Source organism: Letharia lupina (assembly GCF_014066315.1).
Source record: "Letharia lupina isolate WasteWater1 chromosome Unknown contig_18, whole genome shotgun sequence".
NCBI lineage: Eukaryota > Fungi > Ascomycota > Lecanoromycetes > Lecanorales > Parmeliaceae > Letharia > Letharia lupina.
In genome coordinates, this window is record NW_023502987.1 from 1,165,048 (window position 1) to 1,191,224 (window position 26,177).

Genomic DNA, 26,177 nt, shown 5'->3' on the forward strand with positions numbered 1-26,177 from the left:
ATTGCGCTGTATGAGCTTGCGGGATTGTAAGGAAGGGCAGTAATTTTGAAGAGATTCTGCAAAGGAATTTCTGCTAGGTTTCCGTACATAATGCTCCAAAAATGCAGCTGTGCTGTCCGGTTGACAGCGGCTTCACGGTCGAAAATGGGAAGAGGATCCAGACTAGACGTGTCAAAAGCGTACTGAATCACTGCCTTTAATTGTGGCGAAGTAGAGAAGTGAAACATGTTTCCGCTGAAATGGTAGGACTCTTGACTAGCAGAAGCGTTGCGCGACAAGCGATTAGCGAGCGGGTCGTAACTCGATCCGACGATCCTCTTCTGGAGGTAAGATCTCAGTCTCATTGACTAGAAGCGCCTACATGCGACAAGAGACGTATGAATGGTTAGGACAGCCACGCTCGTCCTCAGTCCGAAGGATTGTCGAACACATAGCACTTTGAGCTGCTACACCTCGAATCTATTTGGCGATCTATGGAGACAGTCGTGAACGAAATGACCGGAAGCTTTCGAGATAATGCGGTTACTGGCACCATACGGCGAAAAGTCGACGCTTATCTTGAGCGGTCAGAACAAAGGCGGATGGGGTCTGCAGGAAAGACCGGCACTGGAGCTTGGGTTGGACGATAGGTAATTGGTCTTGACACTGGGCTCGGTCTTCTCTTACCGCTTTCATTGTTGCCTACACCTGGAGTTGCGGTGGAGGCAAGGGTCTCCATGCGAGTCCCAAGGATCTTTGGCTTGCTTTAATCTCCTGGTACGATCAATTACAGACTTCCACGTGGTCTCAATTGTAGTCCGCCTGATACGCTAGAGGCTAGAGCGTCCTTTGGTCTTGAGTTTGCTTTGCTGAGACGGGTGTCTCATGCTCAATATTGGCGTTGCTGGTTCAACAGCGTTGGAATCGTGAGAGAAGGGGCCTGTCTAGGGATCTTGTTAATAGGTGAGGAGTTTTAGTGATTGTGGATAGTATCTGTCTCGATGACGGTTTCCACAGCATTCCGGTACACTTTGCGCCCGAGTCCACCACCAGAACATCCATAAGACCTGTTCAAGCTCTGTGTCCGTAGAGGCTGTCATGTCCACTCCCGTTCGCTCAAATTTTTGTGGGGATTGAGGCGCGGCATTGTCAGTGCCACTTTTGCGCCAAGCCGTGTGGAAATGCATCGACGGGCTCAAATGCGTGCCAAGACCGTTCATTTTCCGGGAAGAAGGAGTTCTGCGCTCAAGGACCAGACTGGGGTTTACCAGAGGATCTGCGGAGGCTATCTTCAGAAGGCTTCAAGCTTGATGTCATCTCAGTCGTCAGACTGGGTATTTCTATACTATGATTGGTGCCGCGCCGGACTGCCAAGAGGGTAGATTTCTCGGACGCACGAGTAGAAAGTCCTCTCAGATATCTCCGGATTGGCGTTAACATGACCGGCGGCAAATGTTTTGCGAGGTGCATGACAGCGACGCCATCTTCTGCTTCGTGGGGTGGGTCACGATCTTACTGGGTGCGGTATTCCACCCCGCTAGTCTGAGCCAGTCTCCAAAGGGAAGGTAGGCTGCCAGGCTGCATAAAGCTAATCTGACATCCGTCTCCTATCAGGTCATTCGTGGGGGAATAAATTCATTATCAGTCGGAAATGGAAAGGTAAGTTGCTACAAGGTAGCGACGGCTCTTGGTGCGATACGGAGTTATGAAGCAACCCTTCACCGATACACAAATATGAAGCCCGCCGTTATGCCTATCTGTTCCCCGCTATGCGCGTGATCGATGCTTGATGAGAAGACTATGCCTTTTGAGAGCAATGAGGTACGTCAATGATTCATTTTCCGATAACCTTAGTGGCTTTCAAAGCCTTAGTGCATTCTCATTGCGGCAGTCCCGAGAGGTTTCTATCTGGACTGCACATCTACTGTTGTATGGAAGTCTTCGGCTGGCGATACGATCCGAAGAACTATAAAATTTGTTGACATCTGTCAGGCCAAATAAAGGTATGATCGATGCCGCTTGAGCACAAAGCCGTGATACGTGATTGCTGTCAAACATCCTTTGATCAAAGATCTTGTCAGACGCTCTGTGGTACGTTCGAACCATTGCAATGGAGAGAGCGTCTGCAGTATGACAGCATTGGTTTTCACGCGGCCTGGTGGCTCTGCAACCCCGGTTTGCTTGTCTGCTCTTGCTCAGTACGAGACCATGCACCATGGAGGGGCGTTCGGGCCAGCGATGTCAATTAAGGCTCAAGAGCCCCCACGTCTCGACTTCCCCAACTTTCGCAACACCAAGTACAGACCCTGTCTTCTGCTGTAATCAGCACCCGCAGATCTCTTCAGGATGTCTGATACTCTGTAGTTTATTAGGGCTTTCTCATTCGCAGAGTACAGAGATGAGTAGAAAGTGAGCAATTGGCTTTCTGGTCCCGAGTATGACAATGCGCTGCATGCCGTCGCATGAGATTGACTGTTTCTAACGTAGAACCTCGGGTTGCGTCGTCGCACCCTGTTGAGCAATTGCATTGTCGTTTGCGCTGAACCCCACAATCACCTTCCCCGTGCTAGAATTCCAAATCAATTGGCTTCAGATGCCTATGACTGATCACCCCTTCGAGCTCGCACTTCAGTACAGAAGAGTTTGCATTAGGTGTTTGTCGAAGATCTCTCTGAAAGTAGCGTTGTCTAAGCTTTTGAAAATCATGCGATATACGCAAATCTTCGGCGACCACCGAATGCAGGAATTACATCTGTTGATGATCGGCCTTCTTCAGCAGCGAAGACTTTATCGTACTTGAGAGATGATATCTAATCAACGGCATACCCGAATCTAGAGGACGTCGGTAGCTCCGGCGTCGTATTCCCAGTTTATGGCGGTGTTTTGCAAGCGGCGGAGTATCCCTTTAGTAGACAGACTGGGAGCCCCGTATCCTTTGTACTGGAGTGATAACAAAGGTGTCTCTCCGGAGGGACCGCGACTAGGTGAAAAATGTGGGACTGTTCCATGTGCGCAACGGGTAGATCTTTTGCACTACTGCAGGACTATCGTCCGCTACTAACCACTAAAGGTCTCAAGTCCCGGAATCCCTGACGTATGGCACCACATTAAAATCCTAGCAGCCCGCCCCCCCTCCTTAGCAAATGGTCCGAGCTCCATGTTAGCGGCTAGGGCAGGACTTAGCGGTCGAAATGTTGCTTAGAGTTATGGGTAAAATTAGCGCCCTGGGGTATGATGCATGTTTGACATGTATAATAAGTACGGAAGCTCACTCAGGGACCCTTCCAGTCGTTGGAGAGATTGAGTACCGGCAAGAATCGAAGTCTGGGGACCAAAATCCGATTAGGGAACCGCTGCAGGACTCAAGCGTCGGTATAGCTCGCTCGAGATTTGATTGCTTGATTGTCCCAGCATTGCGAGCGAACTCTGTGATCACGGCGAGAAGTCCCGGTAATCATATAATATCCTCTTACCTCCTTGAAGGCTTTCTGATTAGATCCAATAGACCTAGGTACTCGAGAGCGTCATTGGGAGGTCAAGCCTTCAGTACTATCAGATTCAGCTGTCTCCGCACACCAAAAGAGTTTCTCGCCCCAGATTTACCACCAGAAGCCAGAGTCCACCGTCTGCACCAATGCTGTTCGTCTAACAACCCAGAACTCCGTCTTCCGTCCCTGCTGACCGTTATGCGTTCATAGTCAAGATACTCGCACATCCAGAGTGACAGCAGAAAGCCTCGCTAGCCAGGGAGGGCGATCGACAGCACAACTTTACAGATGGCAAAAAGTGGCACAGACGCATGAGCAAGCGGCTATGGGACAGCCGACTTCCAGATCGAAGAAAAAGACAAAGAAACGATTGAAGAAGCTTGAAGAGAAGATTGACGGACAGCGAAACTGATGAAACTTTGGTAGAACAGGAAGGACGAGACGGAGGATGGGCGTTGAAAGGTTGAAACGGGCACATGACCAAAGCTAAATAATATAATGTTATGCTTCAAGTGATTTGATTGAGGAGTTGAGGTATATGATAGAGCTTAATGTCGGATCATAGAAGCTCGGGTGCCCTTGAAGCATGTCAATTGAACGCTCAGTATCATCGATATTAAATGTATGAAAAGCGTCTTCAGAATACATCCATGGATATATATGTGGCCGCGCATGATGATTCACCTGGCGATGGCCGCTTTATCAGTCTTCGGGCTTGGGATGTTGGGAGGCCGCGAAAATCTTGGCTTCTGTTCTACGAGCAGGCGGGATCAGTACCTAAGCTGCTCGTTGCGAGGCAGATTGACCATGCAGCTGATTCGGACAGAATGTGGTTCATCTCCAAGAGGAGCCATCGAGATCCATGGATGAACAACATCGACTGCCGCGTCCCCAGGACTCCTCCTGCTTCTCCCGAGTCTGGTGTATAGACACGCTCGATGAGGCGCATGACGGGTACATGAGACATAAGGGCGGCGAGCGATGAGGAGACGTCGCCGACAGCGCGCGGCACCATCGCGGTCTTGGCAGCCCTCAGCCCTATGAGGTTGGTATGAATCCCTTGAACACTTGCCCATGTACGAGTGCCACGCGTCCATCAATGTCAGATCCTTCACTTCGTTGGATGGGTATGGATCCTCCATCCGGTACTCCCAATTCCTGCTATTTGCTTCTCCACCAGTGTCATGCGTTATGCGAATCACACAGCCAGTCCATACTGTCCATTCCTGATCGTTCTTCTCTCTTCACACAAAGCCACGCATCTTGAACTTCGTGCAAAGCATGCTATCGAGTATAACACTGTTCTCAGTCTTCTTGATGCCGTGGGTTGGTGGATATGGATGAGTCACATTTGATAGCTGTTCCTCCTTCGCCACGTGTCTGCTCTCTCATACAAACAGGCTCGGGGTCCAAGTCCGAGTCCAGCGCTACTAGCTTTATTCTGATCTTATCTTCTCAAGTATCCGATGTGACATCGACCGCTGCCGACGTTGCATTTGCTGTTTTAAGCACTGGGAAAAGCACAAGGAGAGGAAGGAGCATCCGAACGCATCCGGTCTTTGGAAATCCTAGGTATTGTGTCCAATCATCTAGTCAAGGAACTCTTGAGTTTATCTTCGTTGTCTGGAAGTCTTTTTGTCGATGGATCCTTGGAGATCATTGTTGTTCTGTACTCCTTCTCGTGAGCGTTAGCTGGTTTCAAGAGGTGTCTGCAAGCAGGAAAATTCGCGCTCCTTGCTATTGATATCGGATATGTGGCAACATCAATCCACAAGCATAAGGCTGCCCGCATGCGCTAATGAAATATTCGTTGCGCAGCTTCCAAATTCGGCTGATCGACGCATTATCTGGCAGAAGACTATCCGTTTGTGGAGAGATTGGGAACTTTCATTGGCTGAACGCTTTGGCGCACCGCGCAAAGGCTCACGAGCCCGTGTCGACTTGCCCCATACCAACTGCGTGATTTACATCCGTCATGACGCCCCAGCGGGGTTGAGATGGTGGCCTTACGGCGTTTCTCCAGGCTTTCTTAAGAAGTTTTGTTTCCTTGACAGCCCCTGAGGGTGGCAATTTTTCTAGCTCTCATCTCACGGAACCATACCTCACATTGGCTTCGCTTTATGCTCCTTTCCTGGTTAACCTTCGCTGCGAAATGAACTCTACAGCATTGCCTAAATTGCCTCGCTGAAGCAGCGATCTATGTGGGTTTTCTTGTCTGCCCATGCTGGACCATTCCCGTTGATGGTCTCCCCTTAATCGTAGAAGCATCGCTAACAAACCTCGTTCGCATCAGTCAAGCTTCCCTGAATACATCTCATTGGTCAATTGAACGAAAGGCGATGCTGGAGCTACCGGTTGTCAGGCATCCATCCCAATCTCGTTTAGTTCGGAGAACACTCCGCAAGGCAGGAAGTGTTGCAAAAGCTCTACACTCCACAATGATCATGAGGGCCATCCACGCGGTGTAACCGCTTGGCAATTTCCGCCTGCTAGTTCGACTTTTTGCAATGGCAGAACCGCAAGCCAGGGCAGCTTGCCCTGAGCGATCTGCAGAGCCGTTGTGGCAAGCAGCTCTCATCAAAGATCCGGAATAGCGCTAAATGTGCAGTTTATTCTGCCTTTGATCCACCCCCCCCTTCCACATCGCACCCGACACGAACTGAACAACTTGGTGAGCTGACCAAAGTCTTATACGGTCAACACAATGGCGAAAGTCAAAGTGAAAGCAGTGCTCGTTGGCTGCTGACCATACACAGCCCACGAACGTGACCTGGGATTGGCTGGCAGCCTATCCACATGCCAAAGTCCTCCCGCAAGCCCCTCCACCTGCCAACGATCCTCGACGCTCTGCGAATGCAGACACCACCTCGAACTATCCCACGTCTTCGCATAGGAAAGCCGTCAACTGCCCTGATACCCATACTTTACCTACTACGATCAACTTCGTACATCAATATCTCAACGCTCCGTTGCATCTGGTCGGCGCCTTCACGCATCAGTTTCTACATCAGATCTCACGATCAACATAATTAGTCGCTCGCAGCGTGCTTCGAGCACTGCTTCGCATCTAAGCGTCGCTGGTTGCCAATTCCGTCATCGCTTCAATCAACGTAACGGTCCTTGTCCTTGTTGGGGTCGTCTGGTGCGGCCCAGCCCTCGCTCGATCATCGACATTGCGTTCAACCTCATATCTGTCAGTCACCAAGGACAAAGAGTCCCTTGAAATCATCAAAAATCATTTAGAAACGATGTAAGGCGCCTTGAGAGCCGAGATTAATGCGCTGGACTGATGCTCGTACGACAGGTTACCAGAAATTTCGCACAACCCAGAAGATGAGAACGAGTCACAGGAACATACCCCACATAATTCAAGGCCCGAGCCTTCTCTATCACCGCGGTCAAAGATAGCCGAACCCGCCGAAGTGTGGCAATCCGAGTACAACGAGACACTCGAATTTCGTGGGTTGGAAGCTTTCAACGATGGTAGTGAGCCTGGCGTGTCATCTGCGAACCATGGATACGTCGGCATGGGTCTGTGTGCTGTCGAAAGCTGGGACTATGACATTGAAGAGATGGAGCGTTATGATTATAACACTGTGCCAGGGTACGGTGCCTTGTCACCCCGCCCAATGGACTACCAGACCGATCAGGGCGATGGTTCAATGAATGTCTCTCACGCCTCTCTGGAGTCAACCACCAGATCCACACCGTATCAACAAGGAATTAAAAGACCCACAAAGCCCTTCAAGGAGATTGGTGCACAATTTGAGCTAGGAAGCCCGACTGATCTTGGAATGTCGACGAACTGTATGAGCATTCCACTACCTCGTGTCGTCGTTTCGAGTGTCGACAATGAAAGTATGGGAGGTGGGAAGAAGTCCGGCGTACCTCAATTGTACGGCAATACATTGTCGACCGCAACTCCATTCGACGCAAAGTGGAACCTTGGCCAGAGTCTACACATGTCCGTAGCTTCAAGTGGAAGCAACAGCCAACTTCCAGATGTAAAGTGCAACATTCCAAACAACTACGAGATTGCTACGCAAGATCGACAACCTCCGGACACGGTGCTCGGTTGCATTGAACCCCAGCTTGGAACGCTCGCAGTGGAAAGTGTGAACGCCTTCCATGCTGATGCTGATTCAACCACAGCTAATGTTGCTGCTGTGTCTAACACCGACGAAAGCTTTGGTGTTAAAAGGCGTCCGCTTCCAAGAAACCCCTCTACGCTCCAGATACCAACCAAAACGCCACCAGGATCACAGCATTGGCAAAGCCCGTCCGGCAGTACCCTACCCCACTCAACGTTTCAAAATAGCATACAAACCCCAATGTATCCTACACCACCGTCGTCCTTTAGGGGAATAGCCGAGTACCATCAACTCGACAATATCTATGGCGGAGATGATCCAACCTCCACCCCAGCCACACCGCTCTGCGTCACTCCAACCGAGCTTTCACCTTCCGTTTCACCCTCGCCATCCTACCTGTCTGATGCGGACGACGGCGTCACCTGCTGTTCAATATGTCCCTATCGAATCTTTACAGGCACACCCGTAGCACAGAAGAACAGCCTACAGCGGCACATGCGTGACAATCATGACGGGAAGCCACGGCTCGAGTGTCTCGTGCGTGGATGCACCGTTTCCTTTGCTCCTGGTCGCAAGGACAACCTGAAAAAGCACATCAGAGCTACGCACCCAGACTACCCTTTGCCTGCTACATCAACGAAAAGGAAGCGAAAAGCTGATAGTGATTTTGAGTCCTAGTGAGCTGATGTTCGTATATTGGAATATGCAGAAGAGACCACACTACACCCTGTCTGTTTTATATGGTATGATGTCTATGGATTGATTGGGGCATGATTCATGTCTTTGAGATTTGAGCGGTGATACCCCTGACTGCTATATTGTCATAGATGTTCGATGCTACATCGTTACACATCAGCAATGTACGCATTAGTTCTATCATCATGGTGCAAGCAATTACCGAACAACAGCTCTGCGCACTCCCCCTCTTCTAACATGATGATAGTATTATAAGCACCTCGCAAGTTGCTCCTTTCAATCCTCACAAAACCGGCCGATTACCAGGATGACTGGACTCGTTGACTCAGGCAGAGGCCTCGGAGGACTGACAGGACTGACAGGACTCGGAGGACTCGGAGGACTGGAGCAGTGGCTATAAAGCTGCTGGACTGCCAGCCGAGGAAGTCCGTTCATCACTACCGCCCATCAATCGATTCAGAGTAGTCCACCTCAACATTTTCGCTCTGATTTGGTCCTCAGCTATCACTACCAACGGACCTATCTCTTGCCCCAAGCACTAGCAACACCAGCGACACATCACATCTCCCTTTGCCAGGGTCTACTCTACCACACACCGCCACCGCACCAATTTGATAAGAAAACAAAGCAATCATGCCGTTCGTCTCTCTTATCTCATTCCCTCTTTCATGGATTCAGCTAACGTACATTACCCGAAACAGGTGGCTGGGCAAAGAACCCGAGAAGCTACCCAAGCTATCCGCCGATACCCTCGCGCGCTATGGAGGGCAAAAGCATTCAGCGCTAGATGATTGGTACAGGACACCGCAGACACATGAGCAGTTGGCGGTGAATGGGAGCTCGGCAAGGTCGGATCGCATGTGGGAACGGGAGCGGGAGATGGAGTGGCGCAGGGCGGAGGAGAGGAGGAGGGGGTGATGGTGGGTATGGGCATGGGGCGTCGTGGGAGGAATCGCGAGGGTTGGGATGATTGATGATTGGGAGATAGACGATAAAGCTTCACGGCTGGGAGGCGGTTTGCGCAGATAGAGAATTACCCTGTCAATGCACGTTTCCTGGATCTGACTTAGAATCTGCCCGCTCAGTTTGATGATATCAACTTCAATACATCGTTCGAGATCTGTTGTTTGGTGCCGGCCTGGCTTGCCAATAAGGATCATCAATCCATGCCACCCAATCAGAAACTGATACAGAGAACTGCGCGTCACTCGCCCCTCGCTCCTAGCGAAAACCGGGTTCCACGTCACGGTCCACAGAAGCCAAAATCAACCTTGGCCTCTTGCACGGACCATTCACGGGGGAAAGGGCGGAAGAGGGGGTGGCAAACGGTGCACGTGGCTGTCGCGTGAATGTCCTGCAGGCTTAGATATAAGGTGGGAGGGTTGGATAAGCACGCTGAATCCTTCTGGCTACCATCCTTGAAAATTCTAAGGGTCGTGTTTCTGCGCTACCCGGGATGATGAATTTTAAGGAGCTTGGGACGCTTGGTGCTACCGTGGATTATGTGGGACCCCGTCCCATCGCAGGATTGGTTGACGGCATGAAAGCTCGGGCCAAGGTCGAGATGTGGAACAATACGACAAGACTTCTTGCGAGGGTAGCAAAGAAGCATAGAAGAACTTGTAATTTTTAGTCATTGTCACTCCACACAAGAACCCCTGATGTATCTGGATGTAGCATTCTCCGGTCACCGATAAGCTGAGTTGTTGACAATAGGAGGGAAAAGGCGCAAGAACATTTCAACAGCGGCTGAGAGACCCAGACGGCGGTATATTATATCCCGGTCTGCTCTGAAAATCGGTCGTAAAAGATCATCCATTGACTTGTTGGTAGTGTGGGAACACGGCGGAGACACACGAGCAGGTGGCGCTTGGATGGGGAACGATGAGACCAGCGAGGCCCTATGAGTATGGGACCGACCTAACGGTTTCGCTCTGCATTTTAGGGCATTGATTTTGTGACGATGCCGTATGACACATGCGAAAAATGCCGAATCTGAGCAGTCGGATGTCAAAATGTACGCCACTTCGAGTATGCAAGATAGTATTACTTCTCATTTCTTTCGCGCTCACAGTAGTGGTCAAAGGCTGATCGTAGGGAGTCTTGATCTTGTTGACGTGCCTTTTGCACTTCAAGAGCCTTGAGATATAGAGACTAGGCTAGTCTCCGCGAAGAACAAATCGAAGGGAGTTGCAAGCCTAAGTATCAAGGAGAGACGGCGGCGTCGTTGGCGCGGTCTTAGCGTAGCCCTATGGGTTGGCGGTCAAGGCTTTTCACCTCTCCACAAATGACGCCGACAAGCCCAACGAGTATATTGAATGGTGCTCCTTGGGATATAGGATATGCTTGGTGACGCAGACAGGTGCTTCACATCTTCTTGGTACCCTCCACCGCCCCATGCAGCTCTTGCCGGGACCATCTGGCCGGGTCTGGTATACAGCATTTGCACGCGTCCCATTCACTTCAAGCAGGCTCAGAGGCTCGCTACCATCAGGGAATCAACCTGTAGAGCGTCAGTCCCGATGGACAACTGCTGTCGATTCGTACCGACAGATGTACGTAGATCACCCTTGCTCTTTGTTTTTCCGCCGCACGTTGTGTCTCCCCTGAAGCAGCCTTCAGTGCGTCTTCACGTGTAGTATTTCTTGGATCAAGTCTTTCCTTTTTTGAAAACTCAGGCGGTAAAGGGTGGTGCCGAAGTCGCTCCAGCCGTTATCTCAGGCGGTAAGGCAACGCTTATGAGGAAAAAGAGATCAGATCGATGTTGAGGTCGTCTTGTTCTCCGAAAGGAGGTTGATCGTGCGATGGAAAGGTGTTGAGGGTAAGGATCGTGGCTGCAGTGGCGTATCATGAAGCTGAGACGTTGGAGCAGCTGGTTGTGCGGATTGTCATTCTCGGTACCGGCACAATATAAAGAAGCTTGCTTCTTGAAACAACATTGGCATTGAAAATCAGGGATCTTGAAGAACGCTCTATTGTTTGGGGCGCAGAATGTTCTTGAAGCAGCGCAAGCAGCTCCCCGCCTCTTTGTAAGCCCCGCAGAGCAGGAAGACGAGTATGGGCGGTTCGCTGCAGCGCTAATGCGGAAACACGTTTGTCGCAATCGTGAGGGGCGACGACTGCAACCCTTCATCACTCCATCACCAAGATGGGAAACGATGAGTGCATGAAGGAAGGCTGAAGTTCTGGGTAGCCAATTGACTATCTATGCGGCACCTAGCCTTGTTGAAAGCGCTTTTGGCTGCAGGAAGGTGGGCAGCTGCCTCAAACTGCTCCGATGCTGGGGTTACAATAGGGGTGATGGCCCCTCAATTTCCTGGAAGATATTTCTCTCTTCATCATCTGTGCATTTTGATGGTAGCATCAATCAGACTGTGATACTAGAACTCTTTTGTCCCCAAAGACGCTTTCTCTCCTTCGATGGACATCTGCCCACATTGCCGAACCTTCTCCACGCGATTTTGGTAAGATCCTACGATTTTGACTCAAATAATGGCTTTTCAATTTCCGGCGCCACTGCTAGTATGGAACTCTTTGCAACGGTTCTCCTTGGCTTCACCGTCTGCCTCAATACGTTCCTTGGTCCATATGCTTGGGCTCGTCGGCTGTCGGGCCTGTGATCCGCTCGTTCACATGACCTTCTTGTCAATCGTATCGCCTTTCGATTGGTAGCCTCGCTTCGCTCGGGACCGATGCCGAGGACCCTTGGGCACCACGATATTGTTCAACCCTGAAATGCGCCTAGCATGAACCTGACATGAGGAAGAGGCCTAACCCTGAGGCCACTGGACTGATGCTCCACGCTGGGGCAAGGACCTGCATCGCCCTGACGTGCGCCATTTGCATGGAGGCAGATCTGTACGTCCATACTTCTACACTCTCTTTTCATGTCTACGCTCGAATCGGACTGACCGATCCTGTAGCAGACACACCCTCTGTGAAGCACGTCTCGTGGGCTCCCTCACATTGGCCCTCTACCGTGAACGAATGTAACGACCGAGGCTTACAAGACTTTTGTCTAATCGTTTGCGATTCCAGAATCCCATTGCCATCGGACTACGAGACTGCCCATATCACTGCTCTTAACTGTCTCACTTGAGAGTAGCAGAGGCTAGTGAGCTTCAGCCAATCACTTCGTCGACATTCAGTCCTCCCGGCTAGGATAGAATACCGTCGTTCCAACCTTTGCCCACCGTAAAACAAGGCAGCCAACCAGCACCTAGCGTCACAACGGAACTACTCCAGGCATTCCATCTTGAACCTGAATTCTGTTCAGTCACACACCAAGACACGGATTCGCCAAAAGGGATTGTCGCTTTCACTTGTCAGTCAATTGAGCAAGCCGACAGCTGCCACTCCTAGTCTACTTCCGCTCATCTCCCACAGCTACTCGGTGCTTGCAAGCCTGCTCGAAACCGCTTTTAAGTCTTCCCAGTACCTCAATACAGTACAACTGTCCGTCTAGGTCCATCCTTTAACGACATGTTGCATTACAGTTCATTGCTATCTGGCACAATGAGTCCTAGTTGGAAAAAAAATCATTTGGCTGATCTACAGTCTGAGTACTTAGCCAAATCTCACAACTCGAGAGCGACACTGAATTTTGAACCATAGCTTGCTCTATGATGACGACGAACCCTTAGCCATGACGTTCAACGAACGCAGCACCCATTTGTCTCCAGTACACGATGCTCCCCTGTTGCCTCCAGGTCCAGAGGCCTTCCCCAATCACGGACCTAATTTCAACGAACACTGGGAGACAGAAGACTTCGGTGAATCATTGGAAAGTCTCAACCTCAGTGGCAATGAAGGCTTGTCCAACAGCGACATCTCTGATAGCACCTCTGGAAGAACCAACACCATCGGCATGGATGCTGATTCGTCACAATATGTACCTGAGACGATCAGTCCTACGTTGAGCCCTGGATTTGCCAATAATCGCATTTGTGAGTGTCCACCCACTCTTTTTCTCCGAATTCAAGCTTTCTGACAAGAGCACAGATCGAGCGCAGACCATTCATACAGCTTCCCAGACTTCCAACGACGCCGATTCCTCCTCATCTTGGAGGCAACCAGGTCATTGGTCTGAAGGAAGCTCTACCAATCTGCAGCCTCCCATCTGGACTCCCCACAAGTCCTCCGCTACCATTTACAGCCAGTACTCCGAGAGCGCAGGGGGGATCGATACTTCAACACCTTGTGTAGAAGATTACGATTTGCGGCCAATGCCTGATGACAATGCTGCATCTATGCAAAGCTACAATGATCCACGAACCGGTATCTGGGCCCAAGAGGAGCCAACGATGGGCATGCACCGTGGAAGTGGCATTAACTCCACGGTAACACGCCTACTACCACAAAACCTACAAGAAGTCTTCGCCAATGCCGACGCCGCAACACCTTTCGGTACCGAGTCTCAGTCTGACGAATGTGCTCTGTTTTCGAACGCGGCGTCTGGCGCTGATGGAGGAACAGGAATGGCAGCTTCTTCATTTTCACCGCTGTCAACAACTGGAGGTCCAGTACCACAAATCTTTCGACTTCCATCCAGTGGCCAATCAGGAGTCATGATCGTGATCAATGGTACAATGTACCTTGCAGATACCTCGGTTCAACGAACCCCAGGAGTCGAGTACTCTTTCCTCCCGCCCGGCAGCGACCTAAAATCTTCACCAAACATGGCACCTAGAATCCTGTTGGACAATCCACCCCTTCCAACCACGACCTTGCCACCTACTTTTACCATCAACCCTCCCGCCCCAGCTCCTTCTCCATCAGTCTCTGCTGATACATCAACTGCTGGCGTCGCAACGTGCACGTTTGGAGGGTGTGGAGCAAAATTCCACGGGGGCTCGAAAAAGGACTCGTTACGACGACACAAGCGTAATCGCCATGGTAACAAAACAAAACCCACATGTCCAGAATGCCACTTGGTCATCCAATCAGGTCGTCCAGACAATTTGATAAGGCATATCTTACGTCAACACTCAGGTCAGCCGCTGGCCGCATCGCTCAAGGTACGGATGAGGAAAACGGGCTCCAGAACCGCGGCTTCAAAAACCATGTCGCGAGCGACTTGTCCCGCGAACCCGCCTAGTGCCTCGTCTGTCACGCGCAAAGAAGATTAGGACTTACGGATTTTTTTTATCATTCTCATTGCAACCTGTCCTTTGGGACTTGGTTCGGTGTTGCACATGAGAGATCTTACGGTGGCGGCCTCGGCGCGGTCAGAGCATCAGCAGCGCTCCAGCACTTGTTTTTACATAGCATGATACCTAACAGTCGACAATCTCTAGCAAGTGATGTTGATAGACTCTGATCACAAATCATACAATGATTCTTTTCACTTTTCTGTGCAGAATACTTCATCGTCTCTGCCATCTATACAGCACGCTGACTCTAGGGATCATAGGCTTGCCTTGAAGATCTTTGTCAGGAGGACTTCTCCATGACCCACTGAAGGACTGGCTCTGAGTACCTCTTTAGGGGAATTGCCCTGGACCCGTCGTGAGGACTGTTGAGAGGAATGTCTCAGGGAGGACTGCGACATAGAAAATCGCAATGTTTGCAGTCTTATTCGACTTTTCTTGTACTTCAACGTCTACAAAGCCCCGTGAACAAGGCAGCCTACCTTGAGTCCATCGTCCATCAGCATCCTCTACCGATTTTGACCAGGTGTCTCATATCCTCCACCCTCAATCCATCCCTCTGTCGTCTGAACACAACACCAAAGCAAGAATTACCCGAAATGCCGCATGTCTTTCCCACCTCCCCTCCTTCCCAACACTTGCCCCTGCTTATTATCGCTATCTTCTCTAGATACCTCTACGATCCCAACCAGCAATAGCCCTATCGCCTGGTGGCCGATACACTTTCATGAAATGACCTTGGGGGTACTCTGCAGTGGAGCAGTGATATCGACAGCCGGAGACATATGAGCAGCTGGCGGTGCAGGGAATAATGTCGCGGGCGTACTTGAGATCAGAGTGGTAACGGGAGTGGGAGCGGGGTAGTGCGGATGAGAGGTGGTGGAGGAGGTGATTTGGAAGGGCGCTTGGGTGATGGGTTTGGGATGGGCGAGAAGGGCAATAGATGAGGGCTCTCGGCCTGAAGGTATTAAAAAAAAAAGAAGAAGTTTAAGAATCACACAACTTAACGATGTTATGACCGAGTTAAACCAGAAGGATTGGGTCTTTGGCACTTTCATTGATATCATCGAATGTCCGCCCACAACAGGAAAGGCTGCAGGGATTGTCATTGATGGACTCCTAGGGGCCTGTTTTCAGAGTGCATTGTCTGGAAGGAGATTGCAATGATTTGCGTAATGACTATTCTAGCAGTGTCATAGAAGACAGAGGTGCTGAATTGTCGTGCACGGGATGATTAGGATCTGTCTGTCTATCTGTCTGTTGATGCGTCTGGGATTTGCCGTGGATTAGCCGATTGCGCGATTGCGCCGCGGTGAAACCGGTGAGTGTATTGAGGAGGCCCTAGCGTTCATTGGATTTTTCGTAAAAAAATTGCTGTCGCTTCGGAACAACTTTAAGCTTCCTCCGCCATCCAAACGACAACAAAGTCAACCTCGCAACAATAACACCGGTCTTCGCGAACTAAATTGATGTTGCGGCACTTCGGTAACACTGATATCACATCCCAATCTTTCAACAAGACAACTTGTGGTCTTGATATTGACATTGCGCAGCTAAGATGGGGATGCTGTGACGTAGGAGAGAGCTCAGACGCTGCGTCTCAACATTGTCAAAACCAAATAGGAGCAGCAACGAAAGGAGAGCGAGGTCATTTGTCAGAGACGAGCAAGCTCCGGAACACCCATCTCAAAGATGTCTGGATGAAGAGGGCAGAGGAAAAAAGACAATCGCGGTGGAGTTGGGCGTAGTGGCAGCTCAACTTTGGAGGAGTACCACCACCACTGTCATACGGGCCACCGACTCGCAACTGCCTATCGCAAAACACCATCACTTTAAAATGTGTCATCCTGCACTGATATCCGAGTTGATGACGACAGTGCCCTTCTCACACGATAAAAAGACTAGCGCTGAGCGCCAAGCCTTCCATTCGACATCCCTTCAAGACTTATGCTCATTGCTCGTTACACATCTGTCCCTCTCACACTTTCTCCTTCTTGTTCAGCCTCTTGTGTTCTCTTCTCCTCTGTCATCACCATCCACCTTCTCCTCGATCTCTTCCAGAAAGCCCAGAGTCTTGGCAAAAGTTCGCGACGTCTTTTCTCCTACTACCAGCTGCTCGTGTGTCTCTTGCGTCTTATACCACTCATCTAGCTGGGACCCCTTAGGCTCCGTATTGGCCGGAGAGGCTTTGGTCGTCTGCCGAGGAGGTTCGTTGCTTTCCCTATGAAGAACATGAGCAGTCAGCCAAGATGTAGGACTAGATGGGATTTTGTGGGGACAAACGGCATGTTCGTCTCGTTTTGCAAGACGGCCTTGCGATAAGTTGCGGGGCTGACGGGATCAACGGGGCTCTTCGAGCGCTCAGAGAAGGTAACGAGCGGCACTGAAAGGATTGCTGAAGCTTGCGGTAAATGGGTTGTCTCAGAATTCAATTGTATTTTCGTTCGCAGTGGAAGCAGTGGTGGAACAATGATGATAGTGTGAGCGTTTGAGTAGGTTCGCAATTTCCCAGGAATGGGATTCGCACCAGCCGCTACGACGACGCATTACAGCCGAGAATACAGCCAAGAATTTGAGCAGCGACCAACCACCAACCACAAATTTGACGCTGACTACGATATCTATGATTATAGTCATCCTGTACTATTATGTCGAAGCTGCTTTCCAATTGTACCGGAAATTACAAGATATGTTACGGTGGCTTACGGCTTGCATCCCTTTGGACCGTAAACGCCAAGAAATTTCCATACGGTCTACGCGCTATCAAAAAGTTCAGAGGATATGAGAGGCCGCAATGCCCGCCAAGACTGACCTAGCGGAGGCGCCCCCGAACATCCCGGAGTGAGCCCGATCTTCAAGGCTGTGCTTAAGTCCACTCAACACAATTGATTCAACTTACTAGACATAGATGTATGGAATAGAACACGACGTTAATCTTTCTAGGTATTGAGGAGTTGAAAACCAAATGATTCAGAGGTGTCGCAGACAATGATTCAGTGATGGATAGCGCAATCGATGTGTCCATGATAATACTCGAGTCTGAAAACCGAACAAGCAACTACCTTTACCAGGAATCGTTCGAAAGTGTATCGAACCTTGTTGGCATGGTATTTTATATTGAGAAGTAGTATAATCAAACGGAAATCGCAGTAATCGAACACTGACCTTACCTGACAGTGTTATGCGGCCCCTCCTGCATTCTAGTACTGAATGTGATTGTGTGCAAGCAACTGCATTCCGCGCACATCGGACAGCCTTTCGGCCTCCAGAACCTTCTTTCCGTCCCGGCGATCTGGATGTGCCCCACCAAAGCACAAGGGCAGAAAGGGACCACCACACGATACCATATGCAGGTCCCTCTTCTGGCCGCGTCAGACTGGTCAGACTTGCATCATGCCGTGTGGCACTACTGCAACAGCTGCATTGCTTGTTGCACCAGCTGATTTCGTGGGACTGTCTCCGGCCAAGGCAGTATGCTCCTCCACATGTCCATAGCCCGATCTGTAGCCCAGTACAAAACATCCTTCTAGTAGAGAGGACATCCGCGCCGGAAGCGGCCCGAGATAGCACTTTATCAACCTTTCATGACTTCACAACATACCACATTTACAATAGCCGATGCTAGGCCGCATGGATGCAGCATGACGCATCTCACATGTTCAGCGCAAATGACCTGACCCCCTCTGGCCAATGAACACGCCTCATGGAGACAGACTTCGCATCTCGCGTGACATACGGTGGGCCCTTGCAGCCGATGTCAAAGAGACTGATGTCGCTAGATTTGGAACTTCGGCTAGTGTGATTGGTGAAGGTTTCTGGGAGAATAGGTGAGATTCGTTGATTGGATTATCGGTTCACAATCTTCACCGTCTCATCATACACCCTTTTTACCTAGAAAAGTTCTATTCGCTGCAGGTTTGATTGGACACTTCGATCATCCACTAATCTTGCGATGCGCCAACTCCTCCTATAGGCCCGCATCTTCGAAAAGGCCTGATCACCTGGTCCGATCGATATTTCGCTGGATCATTGTCGTGGCTAGGGCGGACATATCAATTATTCAAGCATGCACAGGCTGACCACCCGCACACTGTAGGTTGATACGTCATGTCGGGCTCGTGCCGTAGCTTATCGACGCCCTCATTGAGGCATGTGGAGGGGCTCTACACAAGCTACTGTCAGTAAAAGAGGAAGCTAGATTCGCAACAGCGTCTCTTGCGCATCACTGAAATGCCTTCTCTTCAGCAGATAACAGCAGTTCCCAGTTGATGCGTTTCGCCAATTCAGGTCATCGTTTCTCCTTTTCCGGGTATCTTCCACTTCGGAATCGGGTCGCGAGAGCTATCGGAAGCCATCGTGCTGCCTCTTATCCGGCTTCCATGACACGCATGCTCCGCGAAATAGGTTTATACAAGACTAGTGTCTTTGTTCGCCACAGCATGGCTGATGGCTAGTGAGAGGAGGCACAGCATACATATGGCAATATAGCCGAGATTGCCATGTTGGAAGAGCTTGAGATAGGTGGTATTCCTCCTGTTTCTTGCTCCCTATTCTTGTTCCTCTCGTTACAAGACGAGGTTTCGAACCTTTTACCACCCGCCCACGCCTTCTGTTTTCAGCGCTTTCATGTATCGAAACTCCAGATCTTCTATCTTACATAGAGGGACTCTTCCTAGGGCTGAGCTGCATTGTGAGCCGCTGTCTAGTCGCTTCTGGGCCTTATGATCCAGCCAATCATCCTTTCAGAACCCATTTGTGCGTGTAGTTTTCGTGGGGTTATCAAGCGAGACGGCACTTGCATGCAGCATGATCTTTCATCGGGCCAATCACATCTTTGATTCGTATCAGACCGGGTCCAGATTCGGAAGTCTGGAGTGGAGGCTTTTCCGACGCGAACGGTTTCGCAAGAACGATCGAATGAGCGTGCGAATAATCAATCGAGGTGGCCGATTGGTGGGTATGCCGAAAAATGGCCATTCTGAGAAGGCTCTGCAGAATCAGGCAACCCCCACTCGTCGCGAATTGGGCCTTTCCCACAAATGATGTACCTTACTTACAGCTCTCAGACTGTCATCATCGTGCGCAATCAGTAGCCCGAATTCTCCGTCACCGGGAACGGGAAATCTAGACGCCGACTCCCGCCAAGCTTTTCCGCTGGCTGGCGCTGTAGGGCTGGATTATTGGATTTTTTTACCGACGACGCGTCTGCCGCGCCCTCGGGGTGCGCTATCCGGATGGTCCCGGGGATGGGTGTGATTTACTTCGGGCTGGATTAACACCCTCTGATATGGACTCCTTGCCACGCGCGGCCGTTTCGGTCTTCTCGCAGCATCAGCTTTCAAGTACCTCCTCAGCTGGAGTCAGGCCAAAGCTTGCTTTGCTGTGGCCGAGTCCATCAGATGCTGTGTATGAGGTGATCTACACACATTGTCTGACATCAATTTGGAACTGTGTGTCTAAAGTTGTTGTCACCGCTGGCGTCATATCAATATTAAGCCATCCATGGGCCATGCGCTATCCATTATTTACCACAGCTGGGTAAGAACCTTTCCCAAAAGCGTTCCTTGACTCCGTTTCATTATCTAAACCACAGTTGCACCACCCTCCGCGTTCCCTTCTCCTTTTCTATCCGGCCATCTCCGTTCCCGCATCCAGCGCCGTATTTCCTCTTTCTCATTGCCGCGGTTTCCTGAATGTTCTCTCATCTGAACTCCCTCTCGATCTTCGTCTCCATCTCCTCGAGGAATCGCATCGTCGTCACGAAGGATCGAGATGTCTTTTGTCCAACCATCATTTGCTCATGTGTCTCTGCCTTATTGAGCCAGGACTGCAGCTGGGGTCTCTCGGGCTTTGCGGAGCGTGCAGCGGTATAGGAGGGTTGTTGAGGATGCGCTGTGCTATTCCTGCGCAAATATCATTCGTCAGTCTATTTCGGTAGAAGGAATGTTGCGATGACGAACGGCATTGCGAGTTTTTGTTTAAAGTGACTGTGTTGAGCTGTACGAGGCTAACGGCCTAGTGATAGTCCTGTGGTGGACTGTTGACACTGATGCAACAGATGGCAGCGACGAGGTACTGAGAGTCAGTAGTTTTACTCGGATTCGACTCAGGCCAACGTTGATCGCTTCGTTGAAGGCAATGAGAACACTGGAGTCATCTTTAGAGGTCGAATCAGTTGGGGCGGGTTTGAGATATACCACAAAGGCTGACACAAATAAACAATGTTGGTACATGCTCCATGACGTCTCCCCTCTAAAATCCTACAGCTCCAATCACGTCTTGGCCCACCTCGCAGTTTCCATGGGGGTGTCACAGAAACCATGTTGAATCCGTGTTCCTCAGCTTTGGGGAATCCGTATTCCTTCGATCCTGAGAGATCCGTGTCTCTCATTTCTGAGGAACCCGTGTCCTTCAATCCTGAGCCGTGTTGCCCGATGCATGACCGTTGGCGCAGAACCCAGAATCCTGCCCTCACTAGCAAAACGAGGTAACCTCCACCAATCATCAGACAGTTTCCGTGCAGGTCTTTGCCTTAAAAGCTAATCTGTCCTGCAAGCTTACCCTTTCTGCCATCCCGTGCCGGCCGCAATCTGCGGCAGATGATGTGGGATCTCAGGGGCCGCCATTGATGCTCGCTTCGGCTTTAGCGTCACGACTGGGTGCATGATGAGTGCATGATGGATGTGGTGCGTCCATGGGGGTGTACGGGGGGCGGACGGGCATCGACATAGGAATAGAGGATGGAACGATAGCCGTGCCAGTTGCAGTCGTGTTGGAAGTGGGTTAGACTTTTGATTAGATCAAGAGATAGCGTTGCACGGTAGCAGCCTTGTTCGTGCATGGTATGTCGTGCAGCAAAGTTCGTGCATGGAGAGTGTTAGATGCTTCGATATCAGCGGCGTTTGATTGGCGCCTGGCAGCGAGCGATGACTCTACCGGTACTCCAAAAAGTAAAGTCCCACGATGCCGGAGCAGCTGCTCGGTTCGGTCATCCTTGGCGAAAACCGTTGCTGTGAATCGCGAATCTGTTGACCATTCCTTCTCGTTTCGCTTAGATGCCAGTCCCGAAAATGGCAAAAGGGTGCGGCGGCGCAGGACCTTACTGCGTTTATGGTTCGTGGTACAGACGCTAATGTCTCGTACCTCGGAGTAATGGGCAGAAGCAGTAGCCGTAGCACGACGCGGGGAAAAGGACGATGTTTGTTTGAAAGCTGAAGGACGCTAGTTTTGGACTTGGGTAAGCGTATACGGATTGCGATATCATTCCTTCTGCTAACGAGTTTCCAACGTCACGGTGCTTTCGCAAAAAGGTTGAAAGCCAATTTTCTTCTGCCCTGCCGCGGCGTAAAATCCGATCAGCCTCGGTAAGACTCCCGGCAGCGAGATTTGCGCAGGCAAGCGATTCGCTCATGCGACTCCTCGTGTCTTTCCATGCATGTGCGTCTATTTTAAGAATTCGGCCGGATTGCGCTGGCGTCTCTGCTTTGCTCGTATCTGCTACGGTTCCTTTGCGGACGATAACACTGATCACCAGGTGATGCAAGTCCATGGATGAAGGTTTTCGCGAACCCGAAAAGGCGGACGACGACGCCGGTTAATCAACAGTCCTGGCCTCTTGAAGCGTGCATCGCGGTCGTAGCGAATCGCCGTTGACTTGAGTTTGCTGCACGATGTTCGTTCTGTGGATCATCTACCTGGGAAGTTATGCGGGGAATGTTGAGGATGTCGCCGCTACTGGTGCGGGTGTTGGGCCATGACCAGGGCGGTGCTAAATGCCACTCCACCACGGGAGCTCCCGGGTCGAAAATTGTCAATTACCAGGGATAAATCCTGGTGCCAACGGCGGGAGCTGCCTTGCCCCGACGCCCTAAGTATCGCTGCTGGGAAATCGCTAACGCTCACGGGAGCGAGGCCGTTCCTGGTAACGTCGGGTCTTTTTGATACTCGTGCCAATTAGGCGGGAGACCTCATAATGATAAGTGGGTGGTCGTTGCTTGCGAAGCGACGATTTGATTACGTGCACGGAGCGTTTCGTTTCACGCTGTTCTAAAACTTGATCATTGCTGTGGGTACCGGGCGTGATGCATTCTTGATTTTGTAGCTATACGAGCTTTTGATTCTCAAGAGGATTGTCTGTATTGAAAACGATCGGATTTTTGCAAAGATAAACGCGCCTGATCTCCACCCTCGCAAACAATAAGCAGTGCATCCATAGGTCCGTCCCAGTCATCATGTCATGCTTTCAAACTGATCCTCACTTCGACATTTTTCCTTTCGCATTCAAAGAAAAAACAAGTAAAAGAACGTCGTTGCGCCCATAACGTCGCTACTATCATCTCATCCGCAATTCATCCTCAAGCCCTCCAGTTGGACCCCTCTCCCCCTCCCTCCTTCTTTGGTCTGAGCTCCGTGTCATCTTCATACGAACTACGCTGGTATCGCTTCGCATGCGGCTCCACTTCACGCTGGTATCGCTTTGCATCCGCCTCCACCTGTTGCGGCGTACGTCCAGAGCTTCCTGTCGCAGCGAGCCTTTCGTAGCTCTCTGGATTCGAGACATAGTAATCAGTGGACGACCTCGGTTTCTGACTTCTCTCAAGGGTTTGGAGCGTGTTTAGATCCAACTTGAGATGACGTTTCGGATTTTCCCGGACATTGGTCGCCAAAGGCTGCTTGGAGACGCGATAGGATTGGTGGCTCGACGACATGTTGGTTACGTTGTGGTTGCACGTGTGATGTGAAGCGGCAGCTAGTTACGAGAGGCGAGTAAAGACCTGGGTGCTTCAAGGTAGGTGGTGTGTCTTGTGTTGGTGTGACTTGTGTTTGTGTAACGACAAATTGCAATGATCAAAGGCACTGATGAAGTGACTCCTCGAACTCCAAATGGTCTTTGATGAGAGACTGAGACAATGTGAAAGTGACAGAGAAACAAGAACTTATATGGAAAACCCGAGCAGTCCTCCTCCTTGCGACCAGCCCACCTTCCGAGTCACGAGCATTCCCACAGATCCTGGCGTATGGGTTCCCAAATCCCACAGATGCATAAACCCTCCGAGCCCAACACCAGCGAGAATCCTTCGGCCATGCGGGCCCCCCTTTGCTGGCTCCTTCCCACGAGTGGAGCTTGATCATTAACAAAAGTCTTCCCCACGACAAGCTCATCCAGCTGCCTGGCCCAATCAGCGAAAGTATCCTCATGTCATCCGACTCCCCTTCAGCCATCGTAGCAGGACGCCAACACGGACCCAAATCATCCGCGAATCATTTCACTTCAAACCCATTCGGCTTCAATTCCCATTAGTTTGGCTCAACTGATCCTTGGAAGCGTTGCATTGCGTCAGGACAATGGCACCTTGGCTACCATCCACCCTGCATGTCGTATTCATGCACAGCCTCTGCTTCTTCAGATTCGCGGTCATCATGCTACGTCACCCGACTTTTGCAACGGTGCTAGGTTTTTGGACCACTCTTCGCCTCATGTTGGGCGAAATTTGGGTTCTCCGGAAGAGAATGTGCCGGACGGGGAAGGTTTCTGATTACAGATTCGCCACCGCTGGGGGGAAGGGGGGAGGGAAGCCGTTGCTGGGGTCGAATGTGCACACCTCTCTGCATTTAGGCCGAGAAAACGGAAATGTTTATTTCTCGGACATTCGTCTTCTAAATCTATGCAAAGGGGGTGTCACTATCATGAAATTCACCGCCAACTCCTCGCTGTCGTTGAAACGTAAATCATAATCCCAAACTCTCGTCAATCATCGTCCTCCTTGCGTAGAGCATACACAATTCAAGATTTCTCTATGTTCCTCATTTTGATATAGTCGTGGACCTGTTGATACGTAGAATACGGCGTTCCGTCCAACCCCGTCCTCCACACTTTCTTTACGCCTACTGGGAAATAAAATTCCGGGTGCAATTTTTTTACGTGTCTCCTCAGGGATTCAGTTTTTTTCAAATCTTTTTTTCCGCAGATTTCACACACGGGCCGTGCGGGCCGCTCATGCGTATCACGCACATGGTTTCGCATGTTCGATGCGTGGTACTTTCCTTTTCTGATTGTGGAACATCCCTCATATGAACACTTCGAAAGGCCGTGTTCCAACTCGGGCCTGGTGACTGACACCGAACGGTTTGCACAGCGTTTCTTGGAGGGCGTGGCGTCCAGAGATTTGCCGCGCGCCTGGTAGGTGATTACTTGTGGCCGATTGGTCTTGAGAACTTCCCTGAACGCGAGGCTGGGAGAGAACACTTGGCCAAGACAACGTAATTCGAAGTCAGGATCAGCGGACGCTTCTGTCATGGCGATGAATCTGTAGATGTAACATCCCAAGGATAGCCTATTGATGCGGCGGGATTATGAGGCGGCGTGTGAGAGCCCGCGGCTCTTAGTGAGGCGTTGTAGCATGGATTATTGAAAGCCGATGGCTGATGGAGGTGAGTTGTCTCCGCGAATGCGACACTTGGTGAGATGGTCCAAGGGGTACTAAGGCCTGCCGAAGAGTATTTCGTCGCAGGGTCTAGCTGTGTGGTTGATTCAAACGGCAGGACGGCCCGACCCGGGTGTATGATAGGTATGGAGACATCGCGGCATGGACCGCTCATTTGAGTTCTTGCAATCAAGTCTACAGGAGGCACAGGTCTGTTGGTAGGCAGGCTCGGGATGAGAGGTAGAAGGTGGTTTTCGAAAACTGTCTGGCTAGCTGCGATGCTATTTGGGCAGTAGTGGTCCTCGCTTGATAGATTCTGAGAGAACATGGGGTCCATGAAAAAATTCCCCTCAAGAATTTGGCTGTCATCAAGCTCAAACTGACTTCCAATACTTGAGTAACCGTTCGAGGAAAAGTCCGTCGGTTGGCACTCTTCGAAAGACGCGTCAAGATACGGAGTGTACCATGGGGTAGCAAATTTCGCAGAGAGAGTACGGAAATGGCCGGGCACATTTGCGGGACTGTTGTACCCTGGCATAGCGAGGTTCTGCCTAATCTCAGCGGTGTAGTTATTCTGTGTCCCGCCCTTGATAGTGGAGTTATTGTATGGCATACCATCCCCACCTCGACGACTCTGAGCCTCCGAGGCACAACATGACTTGCTTTGTACATCGGTATTGTATTCGATCTCATATCCCTTCGTGACCGGATGACCAGTGTAGCTGCTCTCAGAGAGCGAAGGTGAAAAAACCGCAGCCGATAGAGGGTATGATGAGTCTCGATGCGATGAGTTAGGATGGTGAATAGATAGATGGTTGCCTGAGTAGTACTGAGGCAGTTCGCTGTTACAATATTAGCAGTGGCCGTCACACAAGAACCTTTCAAGAGCCTACGTGTAGGTCGTTGTATACGCTGATGCGTGGTAGTAACTTCCACGCATCGCGGACGAGGACGTCATGATCGAGGTCGAGGTGCTGGACAATGTCGTTATGGTTGCTTGTGAGACCTAGGTGGAATCTTGTTCTAAGTCGTAGTCGAAGTGACAAGTACTGGACGCCGAACTAAAGGCTGATGAGCATTAGTCATTAGTCTGCTCGAAGTGTTTTGAGAGATAAGGACCTTGGAGCCAGGTACTGGAAGACTTGAGGTCAGCTGGCATACACCGTGCAGAGAATGCCCAGAGACCGGCAGTGCAATAGGCGCATAACCCCTTTGAGCCGATAACGCAGCCCATTTGTTTTTCAAAAGGCGTAGAATATTCAGCTTAGAGCATTTGCAGTTGGCTCCAAGCTTTGTAGCACCAAACAGAAACAAATTGGATGCTGGCCACCGCAGATGCACAATGGTGAA

At 50.6% G+C, this 26,177-nt stretch overlaps 7 protein-coding genes across 7 annotated transcripts; 3 read left to right on the forward strand and 4 right to left on the reverse strand.

Moving 5' to 3' along the window:
* Positions 1 to 6,171: 6,171 nt before the first annotated feature.
* HO133_003793 (uncharacterized protein) lies at positions 6,172 to 8,236 on the forward strand (the record flags this gene model as incomplete). Its single annotated transcript, XM_037294715.1, has 3 exons — positions 6,172 to 6,201; positions 6,224 to 6,465; positions 6,772 to 8,236. 3 exons carry the CDS (start codon positions 6,172 to 6,174, stop codon positions 8,234 to 8,236), a joined length of 1,737 nt encoding a protein of 578 aa, XP_037149403.1.
* Positions 8,237 to 8,887: 651 nt separating this feature from the next.
* HO133_003794 (uncharacterized protein) lies at positions 8,888 to 9,172 on the forward strand (the record flags this gene model as incomplete). Its single annotated transcript, XM_037294716.1, has 2 exons — positions 8,888 to 8,892; positions 8,956 to 9,172. 2 exons carry the CDS (start codon positions 8,888 to 8,890, stop codon positions 9,170 to 9,172), a joined length of 222 nt encoding a protein of 73 aa, XP_037149404.1.
* A 3,727-nt stretch (positions 9,173 to 12,899) lies between these two features.
* On the forward strand, positions 12,900 to 14,382 carry HO133_003795 (uncharacterized protein; the record flags this gene model as incomplete). The annotated part of the gene is made up of 2 exons (XM_037294717.1): positions 12,900 to 13,200; positions 13,256 to 14,382. 2 exons carry the CDS (start codon positions 12,900 to 12,902, stop codon positions 14,380 to 14,382), a joined length of 1,428 nt encoding a protein of 475 aa, XP_037149405.1.
* A 2,019-nt stretch (positions 14,383 to 16,401) lies between these two features.
* Positions 16,402 to 17,040, reverse strand: HO133_003796 (uncharacterized protein; the record flags this gene model as incomplete). The annotated part of the gene is made up of 3 exons (XM_037294718.1): positions 16,402 to 16,624; positions 16,687 to 16,936; positions 16,992 to 17,040. 3 exons carry the CDS (start codon positions 17,038 to 17,040, stop codon positions 16,402 to 16,404), a joined length of 522 nt encoding a protein of 173 aa, XP_037149406.1.
* A 3,064-nt stretch (positions 17,041 to 20,104) lies between these two features.
* On the reverse strand, positions 20,105 to 20,368 carry HO133_003797 (uncharacterized protein; the record flags this gene model as incomplete). Its single annotated transcript, XM_037294719.1, has 2 exons — positions 20,105 to 20,306; positions 20,364 to 20,368. 2 exons carry the CDS (start codon positions 20,366 to 20,368, stop codon positions 20,105 to 20,107), a joined length of 207 nt encoding a protein of 68 aa, XP_037149407.1.
* Positions 20,369 to 22,735: 2,367 nt separating this feature from the next.
* On the reverse strand, positions 22,736 to 23,111 carry HO133_003798 (uncharacterized protein; the record flags this gene model as incomplete). The annotated part of the gene is made up of 2 exons (XM_037294720.1): positions 22,736 to 22,803; positions 22,832 to 23,111. 2 exons carry the CDS (start codon positions 23,109 to 23,111, stop codon positions 22,736 to 22,738), a joined length of 348 nt encoding a protein of 115 aa, XP_037149408.1.
* Positions 23,112 to 24,696: 1,585 nt separating this feature from the next.
* Positions 24,697 to 25,785, reverse strand: HO133_003799 (uncharacterized protein; the record flags this gene model as incomplete). The annotated part of the gene is made up of 2 exons (XM_037294721.1): positions 24,697 to 25,669; positions 25,721 to 25,785. 2 exons carry the CDS (start codon positions 25,783 to 25,785, stop codon positions 24,697 to 24,699), a joined length of 1,038 nt encoding a protein of 345 aa, XP_037149409.1.
* Positions 25,786 to 26,177: the final 392 nt, after the last annotated feature.